This window comes from Nyctereutes procyonoides, unplaced genomic scaffold (assembly GCF_905146905.1).
Source record: "Nyctereutes procyonoides isolate TBG_1078 unplaced genomic scaffold, NYPRO_anot_genome, whole genome shotgun sequence".
NCBI lineage: Eukaryota > Metazoa > Chordata > Mammalia > Carnivora > Canidae > Nyctereutes > Nyctereutes procyonoides.
In genome coordinates this window covers 75950448-75969128 of record NW_026575146.1, presented here as the reverse complement: position 1 = coordinate 75969128, position 18681 = coordinate 75950448, and the positions used below count along the sequence as shown (strand labels likewise).

Below are 18681 nucleotides of genomic sequence, written 5' to 3'. Positions count from 1 at the left end.
ACAAATGAAGAGCTAGGCCATAATGCTGGGGGAAATTTTATTTAGAGCAGCTACCTTCCTCTTCTACTCCTGCCCTCCACGGGCAGAAATCAAAACAACCGTGAAAAAAAACAATGCATTGCTAACAATGTGTAAGGGAAAACCTGCTATCTACCTGCTTGGGGGAGGGGGCTATGGGGTCCCCTTCAGTCATCCAGGTCCTCATCCTCATCTTCTTCCTCATCTTCCTCTTCTTCCTCTGCTGCTGCCAGGGCTTGCTCCTGGGCTGCCTTGAGGGCCTGCTCCTCCTCCACAGTGGGGTCACTCATCTCCATGACCTCTGGGCCCCTGGGGTACTCCTGCTGAATGGGGGCTGGCAGGGGTGGGTTGAAGTTGTCGGGACTGTACTTGTGACCCCAGCCAATGTAGATGTTCTCAAACTTCCTGCAAAGGCAGAGAGATACTGGGAAATCCTCTCTTGAAGGCCCCAGCCTGGGCTTTCATTGAAAGTAGGGCCCAGTTGGGGGCACAGCATGACTGCAAAGTGGTGGGTGGTGGGGTGATATCTGCCCACAGATATCACTTGTTTGGGTGTTCGTTCTTCAATCTTTTTTGAGCATCTGACTCCTAAGTGCCAGGTGTGTCTAGAGTCACACTCTACGACAACACATATAGCCACTGAGCACTTGACATGTGGCTAGTGTGACCAAACCACTGAGTTTCTTTTTTTTTTTTTACCACCGAGTTTCTAATTGTATTTGATTTTTTCTTTTTTAAAAAAGATTTTATTTATTTATAAGAGACACACAGAAAGAGGCAGAGACATATGCAGAGAGAGAAGCAGGCTCCCTGCAGGGAGCCCAACGCAGGACTCGATCCCGGGACCTGAGCCAAAGGCAGATACTCAACCACTGAGCCACCCAAGTGCCTAAATTGTATTTGATTTTCTATTTTTTAAAAAGGTTTTATTTATTTATTCATGAGAGACAGAGAGAGAGAGAGAGGCAGAGACACAGGCAGAGGGAGAAGCGGGCTCCATGCAGGGAACCCGATGTGGGACTCGATCCCGGGTCTCCAGGATCACACCCTAGGCCAAAGGTGGTGCTAAACCGCTGAGCCACTCGGGCTGCCCTGATTTTCTATTTTTGCCGGCAATTTCTTCTTCAGCACCCCTGGTTATTTAGGAATGTGTTATCTGTGAAATTCCCCCAAATTTCTTCTGTTAATGATTTCTAATTTCACCCCAGTGTAGCCAGAGAACATATTTTGTATGACCAATATCTGGGTAAATGTATTGAGACTTGTTTCACGGTCTAGTCCTGGAAGCTGTTCTATGTGCACCTGAGAAGAATGTGTGTTCTGTTGTTGTCAGAGTGGATTTTATTTCATTTTAATGAACTTACATTTAAGCAATAAAATTGATACTCAGTATGGTTATTGGCAAATGTCTAAGCATGTCTGGGGCAACTTGGGTACCCAAATCTATTATGTCAACTGTAAATGTTGTGAAATCTGAATACAGGTCAAGGGATACCTGGTGGCAGTGGTTGAGCGTCTGCCTTTGGCTCGGGTGGTGATCCCAGGGTCCTGGGATCGAGTCCTACACCGAGCTCCTTGCAGGGAGCTTGCTTCTCCATCTGCCTGTGTCTCTGCCTCCCTGGGTCTCTCATGAATAAATAAAATCCATTTAAAAAATGAATACAGGTCAAGTACTTCTGATGAAAAGGTAGCATCAAACAAATGTACTGTAAGTGTCAACTTCACAGCAGATTCTGAAGACATAGTATGAAAATAAGACAGAGTGCAAAACAGCTTGATAATTTTTACATTACTGATTTCATGTTGTAATGATAGCATTTAGGATATTTAGGGTGAAATAAAATATATTATTAAGATGAATTTTGTTTTTATTCTTGAATGTGGCTAGCACTGGAAAAAAATTTTTTTAATTTAAAAAATAGAAAAAAATTAAAAATAAAAAAGTAAAAAAAAGCAGGGGGCACCTGGGTGGTTCAGTGGTCAAGCGTCTGCCTTTGGCTCAGGTCATGATTCTGGGGTCCAGGGATCGAGTCCCACATCAGGCTCCCCATTGGGAGCCTGCTTCTCCCTCTGCCTATGTCTCTGCTTCTCTCTGTGTGTCTGTCATGGATAAATAAATAAAATCTTAAAAAAGAAAAGAAAAGAAAATCGAAAGTGATACAGGTGGCTTGTATTTTATTTGCATTGGACAGTGCTGGTCTAGATGTGGGGACCCAGCAGTGAACACGTTAAGCAAGAATCCCTGCTGTGGTGCCTACATTCTAGAAGGAGGAGACTGATAATAAACACAAACATAATTGGGTGCCATCCAAGCCTCCCAGTCTACCTGTTCCCAGAATTTTAATTAGAAGAGAATATGGGAGAAAAGGAAGGGGACCAGGAGATAGGAAGAGAGGCAGAGAGGAATAGCAGGGGGCTGGGGGGAAAGGGGAATGGAGAGTTTGCCATGAAGGCTCTGTGGCTTTGCCCTTTATCACAGCCTTGGTCTTCTGGAGACAGTTGTTTTCCTCCAGGTCTTTCTCAGAGCTTTCAAATATACTACTTCCTTGGAAACCTCACCCGTGAGATTGAACTTGCAAGGAAGACAGACTCTCAGGCCCCAACCCCAGTCCTGTGCCCACCTGACCCTGCAGTTTAACCAGATCCTGTGCACTCCCAGTCCGGGAACCTCTGGTCTAGAGTGTCTTCTATCTGCTTTTCTCCCTGTTTGTTACTTCTCTTTTCCCAAAGATTTCACATCAAGGCTGCTCTTCCCAGGAATCTACTCTGATCCCCTAAGATGACAATTTCCAGCTGTAATTGGTCCCTCCACTGTCCCCAGTGGTACTTAGTTCATAACAGGGTATTTATTCAGCTGAGGGGGTGTGTGCTGTATGATTAATGTCTATGCTTCTTCTGTCTGCTCAGAGGCACGATCCACATCATCTTTTCAATAAAGGGCCTGGGACCTAACATACAGCTATCAAACAGTAACATCCAAGTCTTTTATAAAGAAAAAGAAAGGGGAGCAGGGCACTTGGGTGACTCAATTGGTAAGTGTCTGCCTTTGGCTTAGGTTGTGATCCCAGGGTCCTGGGATCAAGCCCTATCTGGGCTCCCTGCTCAGTGAGGAATCTGTTCCTGCTTCTCCCTTTGCCCCTCCCCTCACTTGTGCTTGTGTACGTTCTCTATCTCTCCCACATAAATAAAATATTTAAAAAAAATAGTTGGAGGGATGAATGATTGAGTGGTGTTTGGGTGAGTGAAGGTTGGATGAGTGAATGGAGTTCCAAATTTGGATCTGTTGCTTTCAGAAAGATATTGGCAGAACGCCTGGCTGGCTCAGTTGATGGAGCATGTGACTCTTGATCTCAGGGTTATGAGTTTGAGCCCTGCATTGGGTGTTGAGATTACTTAAAAATAGTCTTGGGATTCCCAGGTGGCTCAGCGGTTTAGCATCTGCCTTCGGCCCAGGGCATGATCCTGGAGTCCTGGGATCAAGTCCCATATCGGGCTCCCTGCATGGAGCCTGCTTCTTCCTCTGCCCGGCCCCCATGAATAAATAAATAAAGTCTTTTTAAAAATTTAAAAAATTGGGATCCCTGGGTGGCGCAGCGGTTTGGCGCCTGCCTTTGGCCCAGGGCGCGATCCTGGAGACCCGGGATCGAATCCCACGTCGGGCTCCCGGTACATGGAGCCTGCTTCTCCCTCTGCCTGTGTCTCTGCCTCTCTCTCTCTCCCTCTGTGACTATCAAAAATAAATAAAAAATAAAAAAAATTAAAAATTTAAAAAATTAAAATTAAAAAAAATAAAATCTTAAAAGAAAGAAAAGAACAGATGTTGGCAAATCAGGATGTGGCCAGAAGAAGGGGGTTGGCAAAAACAAGCAGGCGAGATTCTTCCTTGTTTCTGGAGAGGGGAAAATGCCAAGAATGTAATTGAAGTATCAAGATTACTTGAAATCTCATCATAGGATCCAACAAAGTATAGGTTTATCACAGAGATGGAAAAATAAAAAAATCTATGGAAACTTATCATGCCATCTGGTGGACAGAGCTGGTAAGTGCGCCCACCCGATGGCTGCGGGGTGCACTCCCTAAGTGGTTAAGCAGGAAGGCTGGGATGCGCCTGGTGGGAGAGACCCAGGGACTCTTGATGTGTAGTGAGTGGGTGGTGAGTGTGTAGCTGCAGGTGGGAAGATGCAGGAGTGACTTCAGCCTGCAGACCTTTTGGGAGCAGCTGGTGGGGGATCCTGGTTGGGAGGACTTCTGCCCAGCAGAGGAGAACATTCAAATTGGAAGAACTGTCCAGGGGGTCCAGGGAAGGAGCTAGACTCCCCCAGACACAAGCCTCTGCTCCTGTCACAGCTACCTCAAAGTGGACTCCTGAGTCCTTTCAAGCTCTGTGACCCACATAGCCAAGAAGCCTGGGCTGGGAGGCCAGAGATCCAGGGTTTGAATCCTGCATATGCTGTGTGACCCTGGTTCCATTCCTTTCTCTCTCTGATTCTCCATTCTCTTATCCGAGGATTTCTCGGATAAGATTTCTTAGTGGAACTCCTGGAGCTGAGTGTGGGAGTCAGCCCTGGGGGCTTCCTGAAGGGGGTCCTGCCAATCTCCGCCCCGCCCCCTGCCCTCACCCTGACTCTGAAGAAGTTGGAGGGGTTTTCTTTGCTGGAAGGGATTAGGAGAAGACCTACTTGCCACTGGCGTAGGCATACGCCCCTGGCCAAAGATTGGAGCGTACGACAGCCACGGAGTACTGCGGGCAGAGACTGCAGGACAGGCGGGCAGTCCAGGGAGACATGTGCATGATTTCTGCAGGGGAATGGAGAGCACCAGGGAGGTCAGAGCTTCCTGAAGCCCTGCACAACCCCCTGGAGGGGAGACAGAAAGAGGGGAGGGAGCAAAGGAGGAGGATAGGGAAGAGGCATGAAGGGAACTGTGGCTGGCCCCAGGAAGCCACCGCACCTCTCTGAGCTTCAGTGACCACACCCAAGAAGTGGGTATACTTACCTCACCTCCCTTGCAAGAGATGCTATGATCTCCCTTCCAGGCTGGCTACTGGTTTGGGCCACAGTGCAGAGGGCACAGCACAGGCCCTGGGCTCCCGGAGATCTGGGTTCAAATTTGTGCTGTGTCCACTCACGCACTCTCAGCCTCTCCTTCTCCCTTCCTCCAGGGACCTGAGGCCCTGACCTCAGGAAATTCCTCTCCAGGCTTCCAAAATCCAACTCAGGTCCTGCCTCCTTGGGGGAAAGCCTCTCTAACTCTCTCTCTTCCTCTCTCCCCCAAACCCACATGGGGCTCAAAACATCATATCCCTCCCATCTGCAACATGGCCATGTGCTTGACATGACTCTCAAGATGGACATGTCCCCATAACCCCAAGAGGGGGTCACTGTCACCAACCCCATATTATAGAGGAGACAATATCTGAGGCTCAGAGAGATGCCCTCGGCAGTCTTCTTGTCCCCCCCACCCCTACTTTCTCCCACCTGGGCTGATGGGCTGGCATGTATGAAGGAAGAGGACCATTACCTGCATCTTCTGAGAGCGGGGTGAGCAGCGGGGGCCCCACCTCCTGCTCCACCTCCTCCATCCCCTCATCTGCCTTCTCTTCCTCCTCCCCCAGCTCCTCTTCCTCTTCCATCTTCTGCAAAGGGTTCACCCAAGTGCAGCGGCCCTGAAGGGGAGGAGAAGAAGGGGAAGGTCAGTCGGCACCTGGACTCTGGGAGGGGCTAAGGGGCCAGGAAGGACACTGGGCACTGGCCCTGTCCTCAGGGACCCAGGTATGGGCAGGGTTGCAGGAGGGAGGACAGCCTGAGAGAGCTGTAGTGGTGAGGTGGAGACGCCTGCTATCTGCTAGCTGTGTGGCTCCCAACTGTGCATTCATCCACTCATTTTTCATGTATTTAATGAGTGCTTACTATATACAGGTAGGTGCTGGGGATACATCCTTGAGAGAAGAGACCCCTCCCATCTCTGCCCTGTGGAGCTGACATTCTGCAGCCCATATGATCCTCTGTTTGTTCACCTGTGAAATAGTGGTGTCATAGGGGCCTCTCTCATTAGACTGCTGTTGGATTCTATGAGGCACTGGAGGGCTGATTCATGTTCGTTGAATGAGTGAACCGAAGTGCACAGCATAGAGCAGACTTCAGTTGCCTCAACTATGAAATGGGAATGATAGTCATAACAATCTAAAAAGTTATTTGGATTCAATAAAATATTGCAACAGGGAGTGAGGTAGGTGGAGTCAATAGAAGTTTGTTGAATACATGAATGAATAAAAAGTTCCTAGCACACAGCAGGTGTTTCCTTGAATGACTGAATGAATGAATGTAGAGTCCAACAAGTCGGGCATTTGAGAAAGCCAGGTCTTCAGTCTCTTGTCCACAATTCCAAATTCTGAAAAGCTGTGAAAAGCATACTTTTTTTTGTGTGTGTGTCATTTGGCAGCAACCCCAACCTGAACTAATGAGAAGCAATTTGCAACAGAAACAGTCTCTGAGCGGTACTGCAGTCCCATCCCCAGCTTGAGCTGCTGCATGATATCTAGAATGTGTGTGCTGTCACCTTTTCAAAAATCTGAAAAATGCAGGCCACCAAGATGCACGTGGCCCCGGAAGGTCTCTGCCACTGTCAGCGGATTTCCCCAGAGTGAATGAAAACAACGGGCGAATGCACATTATTCAGCACTGCGTCTGGCAGAGAGCAGTGCTGGGGAGCCCCTGGTTCTGCCCCAGGTGAAGAGGCTGGGGTCCCTGGTCCTCACCTGCGGCAGGATGTGCTGCGTGTGGTGCACCCAGTTGGCCATGGAATCCACCAGCTCCAGCACCGGGATGCCCTCAAAGTCGGGGTTCTCCTCGTAGGAGTCGCGGCCTGCGCCGCCCTCTTCCTCCTCATCACCCTCCTCCTCGCTGAACTGGTAGAAGCCGAGAGGGCTGATGTGCGTGGCGGCTGAGATGCGTGCAATCTGGGCCCTCAGGTAGTTGGCCTCGTTGCCCGGGAAGGGCGGGTAGCTGTTGACGGGCGCGTCCAGGTGGCCGGTGAAGAACTTCTTGATCTTGCGGGCCTGCACGATCTGGCTGGGCGTGACGTGCGGCAACCGTGTCCACGGCCGGCCCGGCTCGTGGCACACAAAATACAGGTACTTGTTGGTGCCCGAGCGGCTCTCCTCCTTGGGGACGATGGGTGGTGGCTTCCACATGGGCTTGGGGATAATGTCGATGACCTTCTCCTCGTCCTCCTCGCCCTCCTCCTCGCCGCCATGAGCATCCATGCCTTCGGCGCTCTCCATCATCTCCTCTACCTCCTCCTCCTCCGCCTCCTCCTCGCCCTCCCGGAACTCCACCTCAGCCACTAGGTAGCTGCGGCTGAGCCCCAGGATCTTGCCCCAGAAGCGGCAGGTGTGGATGGGCTGTTGTTCCACAAGCTGCTTCAGGGCCATGAAGATGCGGAAACTCTCGTCTGAGCTCAGGCCCACACCAGCCTGTTCCAAGTAGAAGGCGGTTTCCATGATGTTGGGCACCGCTGTCTCAACCTGCGGAGGGGTGGGGTGGAGGGCAGAGGGAAGGCTGAAGCCTGGCTCCCCAGCCTGACTCTTCTAAAATCCAGAGAAGGGAACTACTCTGTAACCCAGCTGCTGATGCAATCACGGTTGGTCAGTGAGATGTAGGGGCGAGTCCTTGGGGAGGATGTCCATTATATGAAAGAAAAGGCAAAACGACAACAACAATAACAACAAAAAACCACTAGGAGAAAATCCTTTACTCCTTCATCCTTCCCTCTTCCTTCTGCCTGGAACAGGATGTGAAATCTGGAGGCACAGCAGCTATTTTGGGGCCATGAGGCAACATATGGGAGACAATGTTCCACACCATAATGATGGTAGAGCTGAAAGGTGGAAACTGCCTCTCCCCAATGGCATCACTAAGCTGCCTTACCTCCTGGCCTTGTTCTATGGGACAAAGCGGCCACTTGTAGTTTTCTGTTACTTGCAGCCAAATGCACCCTTAACAGATACCCTAAATCATATAGCAAATTAAGGGAAGAGGCTGGTTTTGAGTTCAGGAATCAATGATGTCAGAGGATGGGCATGATAAGTCTTGCCCTCATTGCCTCCTCCTTCACCATCTGCTTTGTTCAGGCAGACAGAAGGGGAGAGACAGAGAGACAGGGGGTGAGGGCAGGAAGGGAGTGAGAACAAGTAAGTTGAGGACTGGGACTAGAAAACATTGAAGTTTGGGTCCAGCCACCCCCATAACCATATGGCCACAAGGGTAACCTGAATACTTTTTTTTTTTGTTCAGGTCCAGAAATCTAAGCCACTAAATTCGTTAGAGCATCAATAAGAAAACAACATGGGTCCACCTTAAGTGTGTGACTGAAACTGAAATAGGTAAGTGTGGGAGCCACACAGTGGATGACTGAGACTTTGTGTCCACATTTAACCTCCTTTAAGGACGCTGGTCTTATTGGACTAGGGGCTCACCCTATTCCACAATGACCCCATCTTAACTAATTACATCTGCAGTGACCCTACTTCCAAATAAGGTCCCATTCTGAAGCACCTGGAGGAGGGATACTTTCTCCTTCACAAGAATTTTTGGAGGACACAAAGCAATCCATAACAGATGTTTGGTGTAAATATGATGCTGATGCTTAAATCACAACAGTTGCTGTGAAAATTTGGTGACAAGCATACTGAGGTTTTTTTTTCTAAAGGTTTATATATTGCATTCTCATTTTCATAAAAGCTCCAATTGTGAATAGTGTTAAGACGAACAATTTATTGGGACATTTGGGTGGTTCAGTGGTTGAGTATCTGCCTTCAGTTCAGGGTGTGATCCCAGGGTCTTGGGATCAAGTCCTGCTTTGGGCTCCCTGCAGGGAGCTGCTACTCCCTCTGCCTATGTTTCTGCCTCTCTCTCTGTGTTTCTCATGAATAAATAAAATCTTAAAAAAAAAAGATGAACAATTTATTGCATCTTCTCCCTATGCCTGCTGGACATAGGCATACTATGGTCTGCAAGTGTTTGCAGTCCCTCCCCAAAGAAGAATGATAGGCTCCCACCTCTACCCCCATTGTACTCAGGGAGGGGCCATGTCACTTGCTCTGAATACTTGAAGCAGCAGTGACAGAGAGGGACACATGTCACAGCCAGGCAGAAGCTGTAAGAGCCAATGTGGGGTTGGCTATGCGCTTTTTACTCTGCAACTGTGGAAGCCTGTGGCACAATCTGTGGCAATCTCCATCAAGAAATCATCCTGGGATCTCAAGCAGCTGATGAGCAAAAAGTTCTTTTGCCAACTCTGGATGGGCAGGTAATGTGAGCAAGAAATAAATTGTATAATATTAAGCCACTGAGATTGTGCTATTGGTTATCTCGGCTCCATAGAGGCACAGCCCAATATTCTAGAATAGGAGAATTGTTCTTTTGAAAGTAGTTCTGGTACTTTCCTTCAATTGTAAACACAATGCAAAAGCTTGTCTTCCTAATTGATGTTGACACCAGCAAGTCAGGGAGGGCTGAGTCAAACTTAATTCTAAGACACCTTGCTGACAGGAAGGAAGAAAAGGTATGAGCCTAGGAAACTTTCTTGGGAGTGTGTGCCTGACCCATGGACCAGTGGCATCACCTTCTTTCTGAGAATCCTCCCCGCCTAATCCACACACCCCCCAGTCCACACTGCAATGGAGTGCCCTTACCAATCATGTTTAAATTATAATGTCTCCACCTTGGCCACTGTTGATTGGAGCAAGAGTGGAAAACTGACCTAAAATGACAGATCAGACTCTGCTTCTCTTTCTACTCCCCTTACTGCCCCATAATGTGTGACTGAGTTAGAGTATAGCTGGCATTCACCCTGCCTAGAAATTACTCCTTTGGTAACACTGGGTTTGAACACAGATTCTCTGGCCAGACTCTTTCTTCTTCCCAGTTTCTGGGAAGACCCCATCTATGATCTGGGAGAAAGGATTTCCTGATGGCAACTGGATGGTATTTTTAAAAAAGTAAACTCAGCTGCTATGGGGCAGCTGTATGTTGTGAAGTAGAGAGGGCCAGGAGGAGAGAGGGGCAAAAGTGAAGTATGGGCACTGGGGTCCCTGAATACCAGCTCTGCCGTGGGCCCCAGCCACATCTCTACCCTTGGCTTGAAAAGGGTCAATCAGTCCTGTCAGCTGGCTGAGCCAGCACCATCCCCAAGCCCTTTCTCCATTGCTCCAAGGTTGTTTTCCCAGCCTCCCTTGGAGCCAGGGATTGTTATGTCACTCAATCTGGGCAATGAGATGCAAGCAGAGGTCTTCTGAGAGGCTTCTGGGAAACTTTTACTCCCAATTTTAAAAATTTATTTTTTTAATTTTAATTTTTTAAAGTTTATTTATTTGAGATAGATATAGAGAGAGCGAACGAGCATGAGCAGGAGGGGAGAAGGAGAGGGAGAGAGACTCTCAAGCAGACTTTGTGCTGAGCACAGAACCCAACCTGGGGGCTTGAACCCATGACCCTGAGATCACGACCTGAGCCAAAAGCAAGAGTCAACACAACTAACTGTGCCACCCAGGTGCCCCTAGTTTATTTATTTTTCTAGTAATCTTTACCTCCAACATGGGGTTCAAACTCACAGCCCTGAGATCAAGCCGCAGCCTCCTTAGACTGAGCAAGCCAGGCACCCCCCAAAAAATTTTTTAAAGGGGGGAGACATACACAGACAAGCTCCTTTCCTCCCTTTTTGGGACACTGGTGTGGGGATATGATGTTTGAGGCTGTAGCAACGGTTTTTTGAACATCAAGTGATGGGCTCAAGGACCAAAAGAGCAGAGGGGAGGGAAAAGCCGGATTCTTAGTGATCTCACAGACAAGATGCCCCAATTCTGCCCACTCTTGGCCAAATGAAGTAATTAAATGTTTTTCTGAAATGCTTGGTCCATTTTATTTATTTATTTATTTATTTATTTATTTATTTATTTATTTATTCAGGAGAGACACACAGAGAGAGGCAGAAACATAGGCAGAGGGAGAAGCAGGCTCCCTGCGGGGAGCTTGATGCAATTAAGCATTTGGGGCCAGAAGCAAGCCTTACTGACTGCATTGGCCAGAGAGGGGATTTATACCCAGGCTTCTATGATGCTGAAAAATGTTCTCTCAGGACACCCGGGTGGCTCAGTGGTTAAGCATCTGCCTTTGTTTTTTTTTTGTTTTGTTTGTTTGTTTGTTTTTTTGTTTTGTTTTGTATTTTTTAAAGATTTTTTTTATTTATTCATGAGGGACACACAGAGAGAGAGGCAGGGACACAGACAGAGGTGGAAGCAGGCTCCCTGCAGGGAGCCCGATGTGGGACTCAATCAAGATCTCAGGATCCCAGGATCACGCACTGAGTCAAAGGCAGATGCTCAACCACTGAGCCTCCCAGGCATCTTGAGCATCTGCCTTTGGCTCAGGGCATGATCCTGGGGTCCTGAGACTGGGTCCCGCATCAGGCTCCATTCAGGGAGCCTGGTTGTCTGCCTATATTTCTGCCTCTCTGTGTGTCTCTCATAAATAAATAAATAAAATCTTAAAAAAAAACCCACCACTGTTCTCTTGGTGTAGAAACAAGGAAGGGGGTTGGGAATGGGGGAGAAGACAGCCTTCAGTGCCCCTTCCCAGGGGAGCCAACCTTCTCAGCTGTGGACTGCTTGAATATCAGGTGTGAATATCAGGTGTGAGAGAAACTTCTATCTTGTTTTAACCACTTGTCTCCAGTTCTGCAACATCATCTACTTCCTGCCTTAATGTGATCTATGCTGTCAAACAGGTATACAGTAAAGTGTTAGTTTTTGGAATGTGATGCAGTAATACTAAAGTTAGTCTGAAGTTACTTTTTAAAGGTATCATTTATTTATTTTGAGAGAGAGAGAGAGAACAAGAGGTGGGAGAGGCAGAGGGAGAGGAAGAGAGGGAACCCCAGGCCAACTCCATGCTAAGTGTGCCCTAAGTTAGTCTGAAATTATAAATGGAAGAATAACCAGCCTCTGTTACGAAACAGAGGCACAGTGACAGGGAACCTTCTGCTACCAAATAGCCAAATCTGCGTTGCAGTGGCTGTACACAGCAAGCTGGAGAGTTCTAGAGCAGAGAGCCATACACAGAGTAAAGGTGAAGAAAAGAGAATCCACAAACAGGTCAAGTCCATATAGGTGTAAATAAATCATAGAGATGGCATTTCAAAGGAAGCGGTAAGGAAAGAATGTATTACTCCACAAAGGCTGTTGGGGATGTCAGCTAGCAATTTAGAAGAAATAGGAAAAGGGAAATGAGAGCCTCATCTTCTATCAGAAAAATAAACACAAAAAGCTGAATTTCTTTAAGTCTTTTCTTAGAGACATGTACATGTCACAAATGCCCACAATTTTGCCCTTTTGCAGACCTCCCATTAGGAATTCCAGCTCCAGGGATCCCTGGGTGGCGCAGCGGTTTGGCGCCTGTCTTTGGCCCGGGGCGCGATCCTGGAGACCCGGGATCGAATCCCACATCGGGCTCCCGGTGCATGGAGCCTGCTTCTCCCTCTGCCTGTGTCTCTGCCTCTCTCTCTCTCTCTCTCTCTCTCTCTCTGTGACTATCATAAGTAAATTAAAAAAAAAAAAAAAAAAAAAGGAATTCCAGCTCCAGGGATGCCTGGGTGGCTCAGTGGTTGAGCCTCTGCCTTTGGTTCAGGGCATGATCGTGGGGTCTGGGATGGAGTCTCACATGGGGCTCCTGCTTCTCCCTCTGCCTGTGTCTCTGCCTCTATGTGTTTGTATTTCATGACTAAATAAATTGTATTTCATGACTAAATAAATAAAGGAATTCCAGCTCCAGGGCACCTGGGTGGCTCAGTGAGTTAAGTGTCTGTCTTTGGTTCAGGTCATGGTCCTGAGGTCCTGGGATCCTGGGATCCTGGGATCGGGTCCCACATCAGGCTCCCTGCTCTGTTTCTCCCTTTGCCTCTCATGAATAAAATAAAAGCAAAATATTAAAAAGTAAAAAAAAAAAAAAGAATTCCAGCTCCCAAGTTCTAAAGGGGTGGGGTGGGGCCTTCAGGGCCCCCCCCATCCAGACACAAATATAAAGGGGCAGAGCCTCCCAAGGGATAGAATTTCCCAGGAGTGCAGCAGGGCCCTCTGCCTTAGATATTGCCTTAGATATTGCCTTAGAGGGATCCCTGGGTGGCGCAGCGGTTTGGCGCCTGCCTTTGGCCCAGGGTGCGATCCTGGAGACCCGGGATTGAATCCCACGTCGGGCTCCCGGTGCATGGAGCCTGCTTCTCTCTCTGCCTCTCTCTCTCTCTCTCTGTGACTATCATAAATAAATAAATAATTAAAAAAAAGATATTGCCTTAGATCCGGGGGCAGGGTAGGAAGGATTAGGAAAGGTGAAGTTCTAAGTGGGTGGGGCCTCCAGATCTGAAATTTATTATTTTATTTATTTTTAAGATTTTATTTATTTATTCATAAGACACACACACACACACAGGCAGAGACACAGGCAAAGGGAGAAGCGGGCTCCATGCAGGGAGCCCAATGTGGAACTGGATCCCGGGTCTACAGGATCACGCACTGGGCTGAAGGCAGCGCTAAACCTCTGAGCTGCCCCCGGATCTGAAATTTAAAACCACACTCCCAGGTAAAACTTCGTGCCCAAGACTTGGGATTTCCACCTGGGCTCTCCTCGCCCATGGGTGGCGCGTTCCTTCCCCAGAATCCTGGAGTCTCAGAATCATAGCTGGAAGTGAGCACAGAGCAGCAGCGGCTGCAGACAGGGCAAAGGTCGTGTATGGCAGGGGCTCTGGAGGTCATGGTGCTTCCTCTGTGCCCTCTGAGCCTTTCCTCCACAAATAGGAATAAGTAGCACTTGCCTTGCAGGGTTGCTTCAGGGATGAAAGGAGACAGTGCTCTTCAAGCTCTTAGCAAGGCCCTAGGAGGTATCCAAAGGATCTAAACAAGGGTTCTCCACAAATGTTTCTTGCATGAGAGGGAAAGAACACTTTACCTGATTTCTCGGCTGTTGTCCAATTCTGGCAATAGTTGTGGAATTAAATATTCTGAGGATAGTGAAATGTTAAGGGGCCAAGAGTGGAAGAATTCTTAGAGGGTCTCAACTTAACAAAAGGGGAAACTGAGTCCAAGGACTCGCGGGGGGGGGGGGGGGTTGCGCACTTCAGTCCTGAAAGACTCCAGGAGGTCTGCAAAGCAGATTATACTCAGGAGGAAGGATTAAAGAAAAGACAGTAAGAGACTCCAGTCTCCACTTCAGGCGGCTGCAGGAGTCAGGTTTCTAAAAAGCAGAGCCCACTAGCTCTTCTGCTTCAGATGCTTGCAGGGCACTCCAGGGCGCTCAGGAGAAAGCCCGAGCCCCTGGGCCTGGCACTCTAAGCCCTCAGTGACCTGGTCTTGGCCCCCTCGGCCCGGCACGCACATGAAACCGAAATCGTTTGTGTTTCTGGGTGGGTACCGCGTGCGCTCCCTCACCTGCAGACCTGAGCTTAGGGGTGCCTAAGCCCTGGCCATCGCCCGTTGCACCGCGCGCCCCTCCCACCGGCTCACTCACCACTTCCTCCTCCAACTCCTGTTCGCCCTCGCCTCCTGCTCCGCTCCGAAGGAACAGCCCCCTCTGTCTGTCCGCCATCTCGTAGGTGGGCTCCATCTCGGGGTCGTCCCGCATGGTGTCCAGCTTGGGGTGGAACCACTCCCATTGCGCGGTGCGGTTCAGCGACTCCAGGATGGACAAGGGGTCCTCGGGCCGCTGGTTCAGGATCTTGGTCAGCAGGTTCACCAGGTGCTCATACCTGCCTCCGCAGGGAGGGAGTGGGAGGTGGGAAACAGCACTAGCTCAGCTCAGTGAGCTCACTGTTATGTGCCTGGTTCTGTGCCTGGCGCTGGGGACCCTCATGGAGAAGAGAAACTGTCCCTGTCCTGGTGGAGCGGACATTCGTTGATGGAGCCAGACATTAACCCAATAGGCAAAATATATAGTGTGTCCTTCTGTGAAGACAGAGCAGGGAATGGGGACAGGGAATGCCAGGGATAGATGGCTTCCCATTGTGAATATGGGAGGCCAGGGAAGGTCACACAAAGGTGACATTTAAGCTGAGATCTGAATGATGTGAGGAGCCAAATCATACAGATATTAGGGGTGTTTCAGTCAGAGGGGGCAACTGGTATATAGGCCCTGAGACATTTCATGAGTCTAACAGAATCTTAATAAAACTCAAGGAAACTAGGAGGCAAATTCCATGCCAATCTCATTTAGAAATATAGATGCTGATTTTTTTTTTAAGATTTTAAAAGATTTTATTCATGAGACACACAGAGAAGGGGGGGGGCAGAGGGAGAAGCAGGCTCCATGCAGAGAGCCTGACGTGTGACTCGATCCCGGGGTCTCCAGGATCATACTCTGGGTGGAAGGCGGCACTAAATGGTTGAGCCACCTGGGCTGCCCCTTAAGATTTTATTTATTTGAGAGAGAGAGAGAGTGAGAGAGCACAAGCAAGGGGACAGGTGGGGAGAGTCAGAGGGAGAAGCAGACTCTCTGCTGAGCAGGAAGATCCCAGGATCATGACCTGAGCCAAAGGCAGACACTTAACCAATTGTACCACCCAGGGGCCCCTGGATGCTGAAATCCTGAGCTAAATATTAGCATTTGGCATCCAGCAAAAAGTTGCTCTCAAAAAGACAACATACCATGATTAAACTGGGCTAATAACAGGACTGGGCTGATATTAGAAAAGTAGAAAAAACATAACTCATCATGTTAATATATATATATAACAAGTTGGGGCACCTGGGTGACTCAGTCAGAAGCATCCAACTCATGACTTCAGCTCAGGTCATGATTTCAAGGGTCTTGGGATGGGGCCCTGAGAGGGGCTCCCTGCTCAGCAGGGAGTCTGCTTGGGATTCTCTCCCTTAGCCCCTCCCCCTATACTTGTGTGTGCTCTCTAAAATAATAAATCTTGGGATCCCTGGGTGGCGCAGCGGTTTGGCGCCTGCCTTTGGCCCAGGGCGCGATCCTGGACACCCGGGATCGAATCCCACGTCGGGCTCCCGGTGCATGGAGCATGGAGCCTGCCTCTCCCTCTGCCTGTGTCTCTGCGCCTTTCTCTCTGTGTGTGTGTGTGTGTGACTATCATAAATAAATTTAAAAAAAATAATAAAATAATAAATCTTAAAACACATTTGTAAGATAACCTCAACCAGTGCAGAGAAAGTTTGATAACATACAACACCCACTTACGATAAAAAAAAGCCCAGTAAATTAGGAATAGAAGGTAATTTTTATAATTGTATAAAGGGGATCCACAAGTAACCTACAGCACACTCCAAACATGGTGAAAAGACTGGGAACGAGGATGCTTGCTTTCAAGGCTTGTATTTAACACTGTACTGGAAGTCCCAGCCAATGCAATCTTACATGAAAAAGAAAGGAAAGGTAAAAAGGATTGGAAAGAAAGTACCGAAACTGCCATGGTTTGCAGGGGATGTGATTGGGAATCACATGCAGATGACTTGAGCTGAGGGTGTGCCTGGCATAGTGGAGGAACACTGAGGAGGTCAGAGTGGCTGGAGTGGGCAGGGGGAGGGGTTGTGGGAAGAAAGGAGGCAGAGTGATGACAGTACTGTAATGGCTTCCTTGCACTCAAGCCCAGGACTATGCTGGACACTTGAGAGCAGTGCAGGATTCTCACCACAATCATACATCTGAGAAACAATCATGATCCCTACTCTTCAGTTGAGGAAACAGAGCCTCAGAAGAGTTGAAGTCATGAGGTCACACAGTGGTTGCACAGCCAGGATTTGAAACCAGGCTGGTCTGATTTCAAAGCATGTATGTCTAACCCTCTGCTGGATGGAAACCCTTCGGCGGCAGTCTGGGCTATGCTGGAGAGCCATCACTGAATTGGGAAAGGGTAAGGAGAAGTCAGACTTTGCCACAGCTTTTCAATAGGGGATCTGGAAGCTCCCAAGGGTGGGAAGGAACTGTGGGGAAGAGCTAGATGTTTTGACTAAACTCCTGATTTAGGATCTAGAGATGAAGTTTGGAGAGCCAATGGCTGTTCTGAGAGGCATGAACCTATCCCTGAGGGCACTGGGGGGCCATGGCAAGCTCTGCACATGAGAGGCATGGGGTCAGTTTTGTCCTTTAGCAAGTCTTGTTACTTCTCCAGCCTTGTCTCTTCCTGCTGCCCCTTTCTTGCTTGGTTCCAGTCATACCAGCCTTCTTGCTGTTCCTCAAACACAGCGAGCCTTAAAGCTTTTAAACGTGCTGTGTCTTATGCCTGAACCTCTCCTCCAGTTACCTGCAAGATGCTCTCCTTCAAGTCCCTGACCAAATGTTACCTTCCTTGACCTCGTGCCATTGTAACATGTACTCACTAACCCCCCCTTTACCCTGCCTTATTTTTCCCCTAAGCTTTTATCATTGCCTATCACTTTTTATATTGTCCATTCTGCCAGTAGAATGCAAGTTTTACAAAGATGTAACGGGGACAGCTAAGTGGCCTTGGCAAGCTCCTTCTCCAGGCAAAAAAAATTAGTGGATAATTGGGCCTCAGGAGCCAAATTACATGCATCTGCCACATCCTAGCTGTTATCATCTTGGATATGGGACCTAATTTCTCTGCCTTGGTTTATCCTCTATAAAACAGGAAAGGTAGGTGTGCTAATCTCAGCTGTGAGAACCAGGCGCTAATGTGTGAATGGTGGCACAATGTCTGGTAAGTAAATGTTAGATATTGTTAGCAGTTTCATCCCCTGACTCCTGGTCTGAGTTAGATGCCCCTGGAACAGGCACTGGTGACCCATGAGGGGTGATCTCCTGTCTGAAGAGACCCCAGATCCTTAGGCAGAGATGGGGCTGGGGTGGGTGGGGCCTCTCCCTGCCTGGGTCACACCCCCTCCCCACTCATGAGCCCCTTCTCACAGGCTGAGGCTGCAACTGACGCTGGTCTGCAGCAGGTAGGCCTTGGCATTCTGCACAGCTAGCTCCCGAGGCTCTGGCTCAGGCACCTCCACACTGAAGGGCATGAAGCCCAGCTCAGAGGGCGTGTACTGGAGGGTGGGGTCATCCCTCATGTAGGGCCCATGCTGGGCACCCTGGTGGAACTGTAGGTCTTCTCTCTGGTACATGTTGAACTGGCCCAAGAAGTCGGACTGGTAGGAAGAGTCCAGTTGCTGGAAGAGGTTGCCTTGGCCCTGCTGTAGTTGCTGCAGCATTAGGCTGGCCGTTCGGGTGGCCTGGCTCTCGCCTTCTTCCAGGTAAGGTTGGGGCTGTAACTCAGAGGGAAAGCCCATATTCAGGGACGGGTACTCTAGACCACCCAACGGGGCTTCCTCAGGCTGGTACATCAAGTTCTCCGGTTGGGTCAGGCTGGCCCCTGATGACCAGCCCCGCAGGTTGGTCTGGCTCTCGGGGATCCCTTGACTGCTCTGCAGGTCCAGGCCATCGAGGGGTATCTGCTGCACCTCCTCAGAGACGCTGGGCTGGAACTGATTGACTTCCCAACTGCGCCGCTGGGAGGTCTGGGAACTCCTCCAGCTTGAGGGTTGCTGGGAGGGGGGTTCAGGGTCAGGCGGTGGGTCCCCCATAGTTCAAAAGGGGTCACAGCTTCCCTGAGGAAGGCTTGCAGACAGGCAGGCCAGATCAGTCGCCCACCTGC

The 18681-nt window shown here is 49.1% G+C and overlaps 1 protein-coding gene across 1 annotated transcript; it reads right to left on the bottom strand.

Moving 5' to 3' along the window:
• Window positions 1-67: 67 nt before the first annotated feature.
• On the bottom strand, window positions 68-18657 carry RSPH6A (radial spoke head 6 homolog A). The gene is made up of 6 exons (XM_055310355.1): window positions 17946-18657; window positions 14574-14811; window positions 6776-7543; window positions 5539-5683; window positions 4698-4815; window positions 68-423 (listed from the first exon to the last, which is right to left on the bottom strand). The coding sequence occupies exons 1-6, from the start codon at window positions 18608-18610 to the stop codon at window positions 186-188; spliced, it is 2172 nt and encodes a 723-aa protein (XP_055166330.1). The 5' UTR covers window positions 18611-18657; the 3' UTR covers window positions 68-185.
• Between the last annotated feature and the right edge of the window lie 24 nt (window positions 18658-18681).

Bases quoted from the DNA above. Each gene is read 5' to 3' on its own strand.
- RSPH6A (XM_055310355.1), bottom strand. From the start codon at position 18,610: ATGGGGGACCCACCGCCTGACCCTGAACCCCCCTCCCAGCAACCCTCA. The intron at 7,544-14,573 runs GTGAGTGAGCCG...ACCCCTCCGCAG, and splicing joins AGGAGTTGGAGGAGGAAGTG to GTTGAGACAGCGGTGCCCAA. The intron at 5,684-6,775 runs GTGAGGACCAGG...CCTCCCCTTCAG, and splicing joins CGCAGCACATCCTGCCGCAG to GGCCGCTGCACTTGGGTGAA.